General features: G+C 34.8%; 1 protein-coding gene across 16 annotated transcripts in view; it reads left to right on the top strand.

Annotated features, from left to right (window-relative positions):
• PEX5L (peroxisomal biogenesis factor 5 like) overlaps positions 1-15,334 on the top strand; it is a 228,327-nt gene that overhangs the window by 127,704 nt on the left and 85,289 nt on the right. For 15 of the 16 annotated variants that reach the window (XM_019840081.3, XM_045037231.1, XM_011286056.4 and 12 more), the window contains one exon: positions 8,333-8,444. In XM_019840081.3, coding sequence (XP_019695640.1) covers positions 8,333-8,444 — 112 coding nt within the window. Of the gene's footprint in view, positions 1-1,733; positions 1,838-8,332; positions 8,445-15,334 lie in introns of those variants that run through there. The other variant, XM_045037238.1, reaches the window with a different exon arrangement.

Genomic DNA, 15,334 nt, shown 5'->3' on the forward strand with positions numbered 1-15,334 from the left:
TCATTACTCAACTTTAGTTTTAAAAAAATGTATGTGCAAGTAAACCATGTTGCTTCTTTATAAAGGAATCTTGTTAACAACTTTGGGAAAGAAATAACAATTAAGCTAATGGTACATTTGAACAACAACCAAAAAAAAAAAAAAAATCAAATTCCTGTGAATAAATACAAGTTCTATTGTATACATATGTCAGTTTACCAGTAGAATATCTAAATTTTCTTAAATGTTAAATATATTTATGTTGTGACTATGCATACTACATATATGTCTATACATATTTATGTGGATACCTAATTTACAGGAATGAGCCAGAAGTCCCTGAGTCCTCATGCAGAAAATGGCATTTGTGACCTTTCTTGTACTTAGTGACCTTGAAAACAAAAATATCATCTCTATTATACACACATGAGAGCCATTTTCAGCATTTATTATTACAAGTATAGAAAAAAGTTTGCATTTGTATGCAAAGACACGCTGAGACTGTGAATCCTGTATGTCCTCAGGGACTTTTGAAACACCCTGTAAAATCCACATAAATATGTATAGTATACTCATCACCACTCTGTGGAACTATCAGTTTTAAATTTTTAAATGAAAAATATTTTTACTTGCATTTATCTTATAATTTAGATTAGATTGTTATCTTAAACATTTCTTTTTTTCTGTAATGCAATAGTAAATGCAGTGATTCAGTTCCAATTATATGAACATGTCTAGAATTAGAAACATGTCCATTTACAGTCCTCATGAAAGGCATTTATATCAAAAGCTAAATTATGGCAACTTATTTTTAGAATATCATCAGATCACATCCCCAGCTGCTGCCAACATGTGTGGTTTTATTTTATTCTAAACACTGCGTTGTAAGTAATGGAAATCATAACAACATACAACAATCAAAATTGAATAATAAAAAAAATTATTAAAGATTCCTAGGACTTTGGGTTAAATTTTATATTGTGAGATTTTTACCCATAAAGAAGAGATGCTTCTTCCCAGTCACACATAGTGGTAGTTACAAAGAAATATGCTTTATATTTACCAACGTCTCCATTCTTTACTTAATTTACATAGTAAAACATGTACAGTTTTACATTGATCTCCTACCCTTTGTAGGATCCATGTCCAAAATACGCAGCTCAGAGTTCCTCAGGTAAATGCTAAGGGAGGTGAGAACTAGTTGGGAGTTCTTGGCTAACGACAGAGCCATATTCATCAGTAGAAGACCTATCCAGATTTGCCATTGGCATAGTCGTACTACAATATCATTTCAGATTATCACAAGTTAGGACAGGCCCCAGGACCTAAGATTCTTTCCCCCAAACCATGCAATGCTATGTGCTTTCCAGTAATCCCTTTCAAAGGTCCAAAATTACCATTATAACCTACACTTGAATTTAAAATTTAACACAAAATACATTTTTTATTTTTTTAATTTAGAAAAGAAATTGTGATTACCATTTTTTCATATTCAGAACATTTGTGTGTAGCAAGTTCCTTCTTTAATCCCTGTCTAATGTTTCATTAACTGTTTTTGAGGTTCTAGTTACAATTTTACTGCATGAAGATTATGTAATGCTTTCTTTGGTGCATCATATTCTTGTTGCATACTGGCTAGTTTATGAATCAGCAAACAGTTCTGATTCATAAAACGTAATGCATCTGTTGTGATGATAATTTTATGGAATTAATTTAGTGACAGCTATGATACAATTATTTCTCAGTCAAATACAGCTTTATTAGTTGACATACTTTTTCCACTATACACAAGTGGCTTCTTCCCTGCTATGCACCAGTGGCGTGCACAAGCCAAAAAGCAGCAGAATGATCTGAAAAAGTGAGTACTTCTCATAGCAACCATAGCATCCAATCCGTGTACCATACCACATTCTTACTTGTTATCCTGTGTGAATGTATTAGTGTCTTGAAATATGTCTGTCCAAGCATCTCCTGTATAGCCCCTTCTGACATAGCGCTACATACTACTGACTACATTGACTCATCTTCATCACTGGTATGTCAATGCCAGCTGCCCATTCATAGATTCCAGATGTGTCTGAAACTAATTGCTGCTCTCTCGATAATGTCCTTAGAATAACCATAATTGATAAAGTACAAAATAAGTTCTTGAAACACTGAGTCCTAACTTGTTTACTGACTGTTCAGTCAACAGGTTGTAAGTGTAGAATAGCTTTTATTGCAGCATTTTTTGTATTTTGTGATTATTACAATCACTTTTAGAGAGATTTAACCAAACATAATCCAGTGAAGTCATTTATAGTACACTGAACAAATTGAACTAAAACGTGAGAGTTGGCCAGATGACCCGAATTCAGAAATTGCTAGGCCCTCTGAGAATTCCTCTTTTTGTTTACTTTCATTATTAATTCTGTATTAGCAAACAATATGTTAAGCACTTCATAGAAGCTCAGATTCATGCTGTCCTAGACTAACACTTGAAGTCAAGCAGTATGTAAACAAGTGTGCATTGATGAAAGGTTTGAAGGAAAAACAGTACGTCCTCAAGTCTTTGAGGGAAAGAGTTTCTCTAGACCTGTGCTGTCCAATACAGTAGCCACTAGCCATGTGTGGCTATTGGGTGTTTTGTGACTACCCATAATCGAGATGTGCTAAAAGTATAAAATACACACCAGATTTTGAAGATTTTATTCAAAGAAAAGTAATATAAACTGTCGCATTAATAATGTTTATGTTGATTACACGTTGAAATGATCATTTTTTGGATACATTGGGCTAAATAAAATATATTATTAAATTTATTTCCTGTTTATTTTCAATGTTTTAAAAGCGGCTACCAGAAAATTTTTAATTAGCAAGTTCTCATTGTATTTCTATTGCACAGCACTCCTCTAGACTGTAATAGTATAAATTAATCCAATTTGAGGAAGAAGAAACAACTATGTGCCAAAAGATTGCTTATATCATAGAAAAAATTATTATTCTTTATGAAAATGAAATTGTTAGCAAATATTTTTTCTCATAAGGAACCATCAGAAATTTCCATTTTAACCACATCCCATAGCACTTTTTTAAGCAAGATATCTATAGAGTATAATATCTGAAAAGTGTGTGTTTCAGATCTCTTCTTGCTAAGGGAATTTTTTCTTCTTTTTTTTTTTTTTTTTTCGCAAACTCAACCCTTGTTTTTCTATCTGTCCCCACTCCTGATACCTAGATACTGATATTATTTTTGTGTCTTATAAACATAAAAAGAATAATGTCCTTGATTGGAAAAAATGTTCTCAAGGCTGCTAAATATAGCATTGTTTGGGTTTCTATTACCAACTTGAAATAATTGCTTTATGTTCTCCTGCCTGCCTCAATGTTAGGACTACCCAAGCTGTAAACAGTAATATCTATTCATTTCCCCATGAACAGATTCACATTGTTTAAGTCTAACTATCCTGTCAGGAAAATATAGTCAGTTGGTTGACATTTAGATCAAGTCAAAGAGTTGCAAGTTATTACATGGTTATCCTTTACTGCGGTGGGGGGAGGAGGCAGAGCAGAACTATTAGTACGATTGCTAGCTCACAAGAAATTACTTTGGTCGGGTGTCAGAGTTACCATGACAAAACTCTCAAAGTCTAAATATTTAAAGGATGCATCCTAATGATTTAATTAGTTGTCTTGGGGTTTCAGTGGATTGAGTCAGTTAACTTAGTTTTGACATGGTCACTATTTTGATGGGCACCACACAAATTTCTAAACTTGCATAGGACTAATAAAGCCATAAACAAGTAGTTCAATTATGAAATTATGAAAGAAAACCTATTTTAAAATGACACATACTTTGCATCAACAATGTCACAAATAATAAATGAATTTTCAAAATGCACAGATATACTTATTAAAATCATATTTATGTTTTTATATAAAACAAAACAATCTTAAATTTTTCAATTTTATTTAGATGAGGTAAGATACATGGTATATTATTACAAACTTTTTAAATTAACAGTTCAAATATGAGATACTTGTAAACTGTTTTTTAACTTATTAACTTTAACTTTTGAACTTTTAAAATTATTAAGTACTAAAGTGTTTAAAAATAAAAAGAATATTTTACTTTAAACTAAAACAACAGTTTGAGATCAACAATCTGAAGTGTAAAAATTATGGAATAATGGATTATTATCCTTTACAGACATTGTAAAATGTATTTTGGTCTGGTGTTAATTCTTGGTGATATAAGTTATTACAAACCTTTATTTAGCTCTGTACTTTTTAATGAAATACCTAAGCAATGTATTGTTCAAAGATAAATAAACATATTTAAGTCACAAAACAAACAATATAAACATACACTGGAGCTTAAGTAACAGGCAGTATTTAAAAGCAAAATACTCTACTTTCATCTTGGTTAAACATTCCCCTGTAGCTTAGACTACATAATAATTTAATTGTTAACACTGAAATTAGAGAAATCAAGTTGAACTAAGGCAAATGCATTTTTAGATAAAGTTTTCCAAGAGGCAATAATTTATTAAAGCTGATATTATTGTCTGCATTCCGTGCAATACTAAACACTGGATGTAAAGTAAGAACCAATTTGATCCTGTGGGGGTTAATAGTTGCCACATCAACTGACCAGTCTAAGTCATAAGTTAATTGAAGGCATTTGGCAGAATATTTCATTCACAACCTATGATTACAAGGAAAGTAGAAATGTGCAATAGTCTTTGTGAATTCTGGGTGGCAAGGAAACCCCTACATGTAAGTGCACAGCTTTCTTACTTCTGCTCTTTCCTTTTGTTTCTATGTCCATTGGCCATGTAAGGTTCTCCCTCAAAATCTTCAAATTTGAATCTCTGAATTAAAATCCCTGAGTGAGGGGCGCCTGGGTGGCTCAGTCGGTTTAAGAGCCCGACTCTTGATTTCGACTCAGATCGTGATCTCACAATTGTGAGATCGAGTCCTGCTTCCAGCTCCATGGGTGGAGCCTGCTTAAGATTCTCTCTCTCCCTCTACCCCTCCCCTGCTTTCTCTCTCTCACTCTCTCAAAAAATAAATAAAATAATAAAATAAAATATAAAATATAAAATATAAAATAAAATAAATAAATAAATTCCTAAGTGAGGTAGTAATGTTTTCTTGAAGTATCACTGGCCTCCCATTTGCACTGGGCCATGTCCTTCTTCCAAGAATGGCATGGGGCAGGCCTATGCCCTTATTTTTCTCATTAGGCATTCAAGCTTTGCATTCTTGACTGTTTGGTAAAAGCCTTGCATTTAGAAATGAACCTTTAGATAACTTTAAGTTTCCAAACATTTAAATGGCATGACCCAGGGAGAAAATGGACTTAGATTCAATGGTTTAAAGCCTGCCAGGAACTTGGTAAACATTTCTGAGGACCACTGGCCTGTCTGTGAGTTGATCAAACCCAGTATGAAATTGGGGATGCCCACGTAATCATTCTTTTGTACAATTCACCATTCAGTTAGACTGTAAATCAGTCAATGTTTATTAAACTGCTGCTATGAGATACAAAAGTTACTTGGATAAGGTCTCTAGCCTCAAAGAGGTCATAGTCTAGTAGGGGAAAAAACAGGTGAAACTAAAGTTATAAGACTGGGTAAAACATGGCAAGAAGGAGATGCTCTAAGAAGACACTCACTGCCTAGTGCTGAAGAAGGTTCCCAGACAATGTGCCAGTAATGGGATCCTGAAAGAGAAGTAAGAATCTCTGACCATTAGAAAGGCTTTGAAGTGTTTTAAATATTGAGAAGAGAAACAAAGGAGAATAAGAAATGAAAATTTTAAATGTAAACAAAGTAAGAAGACAAAGGCCCTAAAAACTAATGTAGTGGGTCATTTTAACTCAGATCTGATCATCTGATTAATCCAAATTGCAATTACTTTAACTCAATTATTTTAAAAAATGGAAATCTTTTGACTCACCTTTTATTATTTTTTGACATCAATATACTCTGTACTCAAATGATGAAATGAGGTAAGTTCATAAAGTATTTTCCAACTGAAGGAAGTAACTCTAAGAGAAAGTCAATAAGTCATCCTACCAATGAATAAGGAGAGAATAGATTAGTCTACAATTTGGAAGCAAAGTTTAGAGGAACTCTTTGGGAGATTCAGTTCATTTTGCAAGTTTCCTTTAGGACCTAAAAGATTTATTCTCAGGTCACCATAGGAAAACCATAAATTTGTTTGAAAATGAGGAGGGGGCATATGAGAAGCTATTCTTATTTATACAAATACAAATAAAATAGGACTTAGTATGGCTAAAATAATGATTCCCAAATTCATCCAACTGAGGACGCAGTTCAGAATTGGACAGTTTGAGGTAGATATTTTTACATCCTCAGTTTCTGCAAAATCACTGTCCCATTTGGTAGGCATTTATTGATCCCCTCGTACATGAAAACATTCTATTAGAAGTAGTGAAGGATATAAGTATGAGTAAGACATAGCCTCTGACCTCAGAACTTATAAGAAAAGATTTCATGATATTTCTTGTTTCATCTTCCCTATCTCCATCAAAACCAAAAAACTTTCAATTCCTAAATTACCTTCCCATGATATCTGAAATCTGGCCCTTTGTCCTCTTCACCCCAGAGACCTGCCACCATCGCCCACTCCACCCCCAGAATTTCCCAACAGTTAAACTGTGCCCCATTTTGAAAAACACAGACTCAGAAAGTAGTTTGTTATTTCCTTTTTGATTTGTATCTATGCAAGAAAGCCACAGGAACAGCTCAGTTATGGAAATTAGGCAGATGTAACAACTCCATCAGTCTGGGTTTGATGTGTGCTCAGAAACAAGACAGTAGATGTGGAAGAAACACAGACCTTATGAGGCAGAGGAGAAGCCATACCTCAGTCCTGGACGCCATAGGGTCTCTCTGAACAGCCTCCTCTTTGGTATTTCTTTCTTCCTATGTTGAGAAAAGTCTGAGAATGCTAGAAATACTTTCTCCAGAAAATAAGTCTGAAGTTTCATGAAGAGAGAGGCTCCAAAAAAATATTATCTTTGATAGATAGACTTACCTAAAAGGATAAGCCCTCTCAACTGCCTTTTCCTTTGTTTTTCCATTCAGACATTTTTATGTGGACAAAAGCCTTTCTAGAAATACTTTTATCAAATTAAGACTATAATTTTTAATGTTTATATCTAAAAGTACCTACAGAAATCTAACACCCTGGTCTTCTAAAACCATAGTTAATCCAGGCCCATTTCACACATTTACTCACAGAGCTGTGATATAAGAATTATTATTAGTCCCTGTTTACAAAGGAATTTATATCCAAAATGAAGAAAAAAAAATAAAGAAAATAAGACTTCATCTTTGTTTCATGTGTCTCTGAAAATGCAGACTTGCAAATCAGTATTTAAAAATCTAGAGGTTTTAGGCACATCTTTTTCTTAAGTAGAAAACTGGATGGTTATGTCCATTTTAAGATAGGCCAATATAAAAACTCCTGAAAAACGAAAACAGTTAATTTAGGAATTAACCACTTTAATGTCATGATTATATTTCTTCCCTTAACCATGGAAGCAGAACTTAAGGAAGTCTGGATTCTAAGAGGTGCTGAATAACTGAAAGTTAATAATTGGCTGCCACTGCTAATTAGAGACCAACTAAAAATCAAACTGAAGGATTTCTAAAATTAGAGAACAAGCCAATGGGAAAATACAATTGAATTGACAGAAATCTATTTTACATATAGATTTTCAGAAACATATCCACTGGATACCTATATAGTTAATATAACAATATTTTCTACTCTCCCAAAATAATGTTTGTTATGCTCTACAAAAGCATCCCAAGGAAATGTAAGAAGGATATGTGCCCATAGATGTCTTGAGTTTTTTTTAGAGAGAGAGAAAAGAACTTTTATCCACACACATACAGATCTCTGTGTGTTTATCACATAATACTGATGGCCCATCCTAAACAGAATGTGTCACCTCAATGTCTGGGGCCAGTATATCAGGTCTCAGTAGTGTTTTGTCCAAGTGAAGAGTGGGATTGGTCCTTAGGGACTGTGATTCATTAAGTGTCATTTTCCACATATTGAAATTAGAATTCTAAACAGTACTAGGAGAAAAAAAAAGGCTTGAGCTTTAAAAACTGAAATTGGCTGCATCCAACATATGTTGACAGTGCTAAAAGGCTCATTCCCCATCCCTTGATATCTTTTTTCTTTCTTGCCCTTACCTATTTATTTATTTATTTACTTATTTATTTATTTATAAGCTTGCTATTCTCATTTTGTTGCAAGGCTGCATTTTAATTCATCTGATTCTGCAGTGTAACAAAGCCCTTTGATACCTGTGTTCATCTGTTCTCAGCTGGTGAATGAACAGCAAGAAAGCAGACCCCTCTTGAGTCCCTCCATCGATGACTTTCTTTGCGAAACCAAATCGGAGGCAATAGCAAGGCCAGTAACGTCCAACACAGCCGGTAATTCTTTCACTTTTAACTGATCCTCAAGTAGAGCTAATTTTCACTATAGTGAAATGCATATTTTATTTCTATAATGCATTTTAAGTAGAATAATGTTTGCAACCAATGAAAGCTTAGAATATATACTATTCAACATAAAATGGTAAATCACTCTGTAATATAAAAGAAACTGCAATGTATATTACCCAACCAATTTTGCTGAATATTAGCAAATGAATCTTTTCTGTGCAGATTTACATCTTTGCATCTCAAGTCACATTACAAGGAATCTTTAAAACAAAAGCATCTATTTCAGAGTAAGTTTTTAAAGTTGTGGCTGGAAATATTTTGTATGACAAAAGTCCAAAAATGTAGGCAGCCCCTGCAAGTGGATTGAAATGACAAAATTAAAAGTCCTCGAGACTTGAAATGTTGAAGAGCCGATTTCATTTTTCTGTCATGTAAATGTGTTACTTGTTTCCTCTTACAATGATTTCTTTGCATATTCTTCTGGAATTAAAACATACCCAAACAGTGAACTATCATCTGTGTAGGCACATACATATAGGCACTAATAAGTATTCATCCAATGAGTGGATGCAGGATCCCACTGGTATGAATCACATCTCCTCTAGTACCCTCTGCATTTGCCAATTTTCACTGATGCTAAAACTAAGTCACTTAGTTAGGGCCCACCCCGAGGGAGCTACATAAGATGTGACGCAAAAGCTACTTTTCACCTTCTGTATCAGAGACAGCCTTTCTGCATTGATTTTATTCAGTCACCACTCACATTCAAAGGCATCTTGTTCAACTAAGGATGAAAAAATGATGTTCAGAATCAAAGAACAAAGGCTATGTTAGATTGCAGGAAAGAATTTAATGGAGAAAGGAGAGAACAGTTACGTGCTGCCCTGTTAAATGCATCCATTTCCCCATCATGTCCTCAGCTTGCTGTTTCCTAGTATATTTTCATTATACTTTTAGGTAAGTGAAAAAAAATCACGAGTGAAGGAAATTGTGGGGTTTTTAAATGCTAAAAATTACAACGGCAAAAGTTAACACAAGATAGAAGCTTTATGCAGGAGTATAGTCTACAGTGTCTGGAGTCGCAGTTCACAATGTCAAAACCCAGCTGTGCCACTTAGCAGCTCTTGTCCTTGGGAAAGTTGCTTAACTAAGTCTGTTTCCTCATCTATAATGGTAACATCTCATAGGTTACTTGGGAAGATTAAATGAAGCAATCTACGTAAGAGCTTAATACCATGTAAGCTCTAACAGATGTTACCATTACTGTTAGGTATCAGGTTAGGAAAACAGTATACCCGATGCTTCTCTGTTCAAATGCATTAACTTTCTTTATATCACACCAAAGCAATCATTTTCTAAATTCAACTATCACTTTGAGTAATCAAGCAAATAAAATTATACTTGGTACATTTAAGCAGGAAATTAATAAGTTCAGATTTTACCTGATCAAATTTATCCTTCTTATCTATGAAACTAGAGCTCATTCCTCCAAAACTGGAGAGGAGCTTTGTGTCTCTCATTTCAGGAAAATCCATGAGAATTGGATGCACTGAGAAGTTCCCATTGTTCTAAAAAAAAAAAAAAAATCTGCAAAGGATAGAGTTCTCAGATCTTGATTCCAGTACCTTATGCACTTTCCAACTCCCACTAATGCTAAAATTAAGTCACTTAGGAAGGGCCCACCAGAGACAGCAACATAATACTTGATTCAAAAGGCACTTTCACTTTGATTTTTCCAACATATGAAAGAGATATATGAAATACTGGAGAAAAAATTCAAAAGAAGATGTAATTTCTTACGATTGCAATACTACAATATTGCCTTCTGTATACGTTTTCTAGATTTTCATGACAAGATACCACAAATTGAGTGGATTGAACAACAGAAATTTATTGTTTTGTAATTCTGGGAACTAGAAGACCAAAATTAAGGTATCAGCAGGGCCACTCTCTCTCTAAATGTGCCCAGGAAGAAACTGTCCTGGGAAGGACAGAAAGGAAAAAACTTTCCTTTGCTGATAGTTCATTGGCTTGTGACAGCATAACTGTAATCTTCACATGACATTCTTCCTATGTGCATGTCTTCCTGTGTTTGTGTCTGTCTCTGTATCCAAATTTCCCTTTTTCATAAGAACACCAGCCATATTGGATTCAGCACCTCTTCTACTACAATATGACTCATCTTAACTAATTATATTTCCAACAACCCTATTTCCAAATAAAGTCACATTCCAAGGCACTAGGGGTTAAGACTTCAACGTATGAGTTTTTTTACGGGGACACAGTTCAATCCACGGCACCCTCCAAAGTAGGGGTTCAAGAATAATGGTATTTTGAGATTGTGAGGTTTTCTTCTCTTGTCCTCATCACTCAGTGCATCTGGGTCACACAGATTTTTATCCTGAAGGAATACTCTTATTTGATAGTGTGTTTTTTTAATCTTAAAAGTATATCTCAAGGAGGAAACTCCGTATTTTTTTTAATGCCTAAGAAATACACTTTTTTCTTAAATGTTATAGAACCTACTATTGATACCTCAATATGGAACATTATTATACATCTCTAAACAGGAAAAATTTTAGCATACAAACACTTTGGAAAGAATTCCAACGTGGTCCAATAATTTTATAGCTAAGGTTTCTGGGGAAAATATATAGTTACTATTTTCTGTCTAAATTTTTAATAAAAAAATAATTTGAAATAGAATATTGTTATTTTATAGAATACTATGAAAGTACATTGACAAATCAGGACAGTGTTTGAACATTGTCTGTTACACCCCAGGTATTATGTATATCTTGATGCTTAAGGAATGGATATTAAACAATCTTGGAGTAAAATATGGAAGAAAACCTGCTTCTAGTTTATACCAAGTCCGTCAAGAAGACTAAGAGAGTCACTTATACCTGACATTTTCTTCCAATAAAAAATAAAGTGTGCCACCACCTTGACATTTACTTAAATATTTAAAGAACATAGTTCTTATATAAATTAGCATAAAATAAACAATATAGGAAATATTTATTTCTTCCAAATGTCACTCAAATGATAGGATTTTTTTCTCTACTGATCTTAAAAGAACATGTCAGTCTTCTGTCTCATAGAAGTTCTAAGTTATAATCTTTTTCTAAAGCATTGAGTTATCTTTTTTACTTTCTGCTTGTTTCTACTTGTTCTGCTTGTTTAGGATTAACTTTTTGTCATCCAATAATGATAATATCAAGCTGATCAAATAAAGATGTTTTTAATTTTGTTGTCATTAATACCCCAAATTATCTTTAATTCATCTGTAATCTAGATGGTATCTAATTCCTTGACCCTCTCAAACTGTATCCCTACATGGTAGGTAAGGTAAGATCATTACTAATATCCTTGATTTTAAAATGACAAATAAATACATATTGTCACAGATGCAAATATCAAATGTTCAGAAAGTAACTAGACAATGGATATTTTAAGATCATGATTACATTATAGAACAACTATTTACTCTAAAATTTGCAAAAATAACTTGTTGGTCTATAATCTCCCAAAAAACCTAACATATGTCAAAGTGCAGGAAAGATTCTTTTCTAAAGACCAAGAAAAACAGGGGATCCTTGGTTTGCATTTATCAATGTGCATAATCTAAAAAAATTTTATCCCCAAACTTGAGCCATTAGTTGGATACGATAGAAGAAACATTTTTCATGATTTAAAAAAAATAATTTCAACTCCTTATATGGGACCTGTGTACCTGTATAAGTGACCCATATGTATAAGGGAAGAGCCACCCTTAAAGTTCACACTCATGTCACAGCCACCCAATTAAATATTTTAATTGCAAAGTTAGTGTAATATTTACAAAATACATTTCTCTGAAGCCCAAGTAGCTGTGAACCCAATGGCATGCCTCTTGAGAGAACTTAGAAATGTAGAAAGTAGCTCTAATTACATATTCAGATAAAATAAGCAAAAATTTGTTGAATTATTTAAGTCCATTTTATCTATTTGACGTCACTGGCAAAATTATTCCTAAAGGACTTTGCTTTGTAGCCACTATACTAAAGAATACCATGTTTCTAGAATAACTGCGTAGCTTACAAAACAGAACAGAGATCTCATCAGCTCCTTGTGGCACATTCTGTGGCCGCACCAGTCAGGGTTGTTTCATGATCTGCTCTCTCTAACCACTCCATGTAGATTTATTCCTTAAGAGAAATACACTAGAAATCTGAGCCTCATTATACTGTAGTGGTGTAAATAGCATTGTGCTTACCATCAAAGTATCAAATCAGAGCTTCATAATAGGTGCTATTTCATTCTAACTGTTTTAAGCAGCCTCACCTCCCACAGCCCAAGTAATCTAGCATTCATAAACATCTTCAGTGCCCTGTAGGAGCCTTGCAGTTCAATATGTTGTGATCTTCAATTAGGTATCCTTGAGATAAATGGAAACAAGTACTTACATAGCATCTTACAGCTTTCATCTTCAGGAAATTCTATCCAATGAAACTAGGTGATTTAAAAAAGAAGAAGTAGGGGTGCCTGGGTGGCTCAGTCGGTTAAGCATCCAACTTCGGCTCAGGTCACGATCTCACAGTTAGTGGGTTCGAGCCTCGCATTGGGCTCTGTGCTGACAGCTCAGAGCCTGGACCTTGCTTCTGATTCTGTGTCTCCCTCTCTCTTTGCCCCTCCCCTGCTCATGCTGCCTGTCTCTGTCTCTCAAAAATAAATAAGTGTAAAAAAATTTTTTTTAAAAGCAGTTTTTGAGATTACCAACTATTTAAATTCTGCCTCAGACTACCCAAACTGCCAGATTGGGAATAACCAAAAAAATAATCAAAGCCGCACCAATATTTCTTCCAGGTTCAGATAAAGTGTAGTGAGGAGTGGTAACAAACACATGCTTGGGAGTGACAGGGCCTGTGTTTGCATCCTGGCATGGACACTGATCTACAAGCTGTATTAGTTTCCTATTGCTGCTGTAACAAATTACCACAAATTCAGTTGCTTTAAAACAACACCAGTTTATTGTCCTATAATTCTGTCAGTCAGCAGTCCTAAAATCAAGGTGTCGGCAGAGCCACATTCCTTCTGGAGGCTCTAAAGGAGAATTTGTCTCCCTGCCTTTTCCAGCTTCTGGAAGTACCTGGAATCCCTTCGCTTGTGGCCACTTCCTCCATCTCCAAAGCCAGCAACGTAGCATTTTTAAGTCTATTAGTTTCTCTCTCTCTCTCTCTCTCTCTCTCTCTCTCTCTCACACACACACATAAACATATACACACATTTTCACATCCACTGTAAGAGGTGGTTATCTTCATTTAGACACACAGATTCTGGAACTCAAACTTTAATGTGTCTAAGAGAATCTTTAAAATCCGGTTACAAAAATCAGCAGAACAATACCCCCTTCCATGCCAAGGTATGCCTCCTTCGAAGCCCAGATGGAACAGTGAGACCCTTATTTCAAAACTATTAACTAAAGTGCATGTGCATGCAACACACTCACACACACGTACACACACACACACACACACTTGCTAAAATGCATTTGTCTTCCTCCAGAAAGCAAAAGGCTGCATCCATCCTTGTATGCTTTTGAAATTGTAGTCCCCAGGGACTCTCTCAGCTTCAAAGCTTACCATTCAACCTCCAAGCCACCCCCTTCATCAAGTGGGTAACAAATAAGGCCTTTTGTGTGTGCCAAGCATTTGTTTCATGTTTGCTGGGAAAAGAACAAAGGAACACAGAGCTCAGAACCAACACAGGAAGTGCTCAGGCCAGTTTGGAGAGGGAAAGAATGTTACTGAGAGAAGTTTGAAGTTGCGGTTCACTCTTTTAGTAATTCATTTGTTCTGAATGGTGAGAAGCAGATATAGAATTAAATTAATACTCCATCAGTTATTATTCCGTAATAAATATACTTCCTATATACAAGTAGACAAGTCCTATATAATTTACTGCTAAAAGAAGTGTAGGAACAAGTGACTAATTCCTAATTGTTTGTACAATTAGTAAAAAGACATATATGGCATTCCCGAGACTGTTACCCACTTCCTTCCTTCTGTTATAAGGAAATTTTGGTAGGCCTAGAATCTCTGCCAACATAATAGTGGCCTGGAAATTTCTGTTTAAACATTCAAAGAATATGAAATGTGTTACATCCTAGTCTATGTTGGCCACTTGCCATGTTTAAATTTGAGACACCAAGCCAGGCGGCTTACCTCTAAACGCCACTTCTTTCTCCTCACGTTGAGGTTCTTGCTAGCCACATAACACTCCTCATATTTCAGAGCATCTTAGCATTGGAAGGGGGTTCCCATCTCCTCCGGAAGACTCAGAGGAGATAAGCTGATGCTCTCAGGCCATTTTATGATAAATTTACTTCATAGCATCCTCTGTAACCAATATCTTTGTCTCATTCTCTGTTTTATTCCCAGTGATGTTCCCCCTTTCTGTCAGCGTATGGATCTGCTTCTTGCCCAAAATAGAAAAACAACAGGGAGAATAGGAGGAGATTAACAAAAAGAAAAGCATCACAAATTGGCCACCAAAGAACGGAAATAACATTTGTTGAGTACCTATTGTATGCCTAGCACTTCACATATTCAATATACAAATTAGATGAGTTAATCTTCACATCTTATCTAAAAGATAGACTTATTAATTCTGCATTTTTCAGAGGAGGAAACTGAAGCTCAGAGAAGTCAAGAAACTTACTCCAAGTCACACAGCTAAGCAGTGGTAGAGTCAGGTCTTTCCACTTCACCATTAACATCCCATCACTGTGATTTGTAATTGAAATCAGAAACTGAGAATTTCTCAATTCTGTATTGAGAATACAGCTTGACAAACTATCCTAAGGACGCTATAGGGGTGGTTAGCTCATGAGGACA

The sequence above is a fragment of the Felis catus genome, chromosome C2 (assembly GCF_018350175.1).
Source record: "Felis catus isolate Fca126 chromosome C2, F.catus_Fca126_mat1.0, whole genome shotgun sequence".
In the NCBI taxonomy this organism is placed as follows: Eukaryota; Metazoa; Chordata; class Mammalia; order Carnivora; family Felidae; genus Felis; species Felis catus.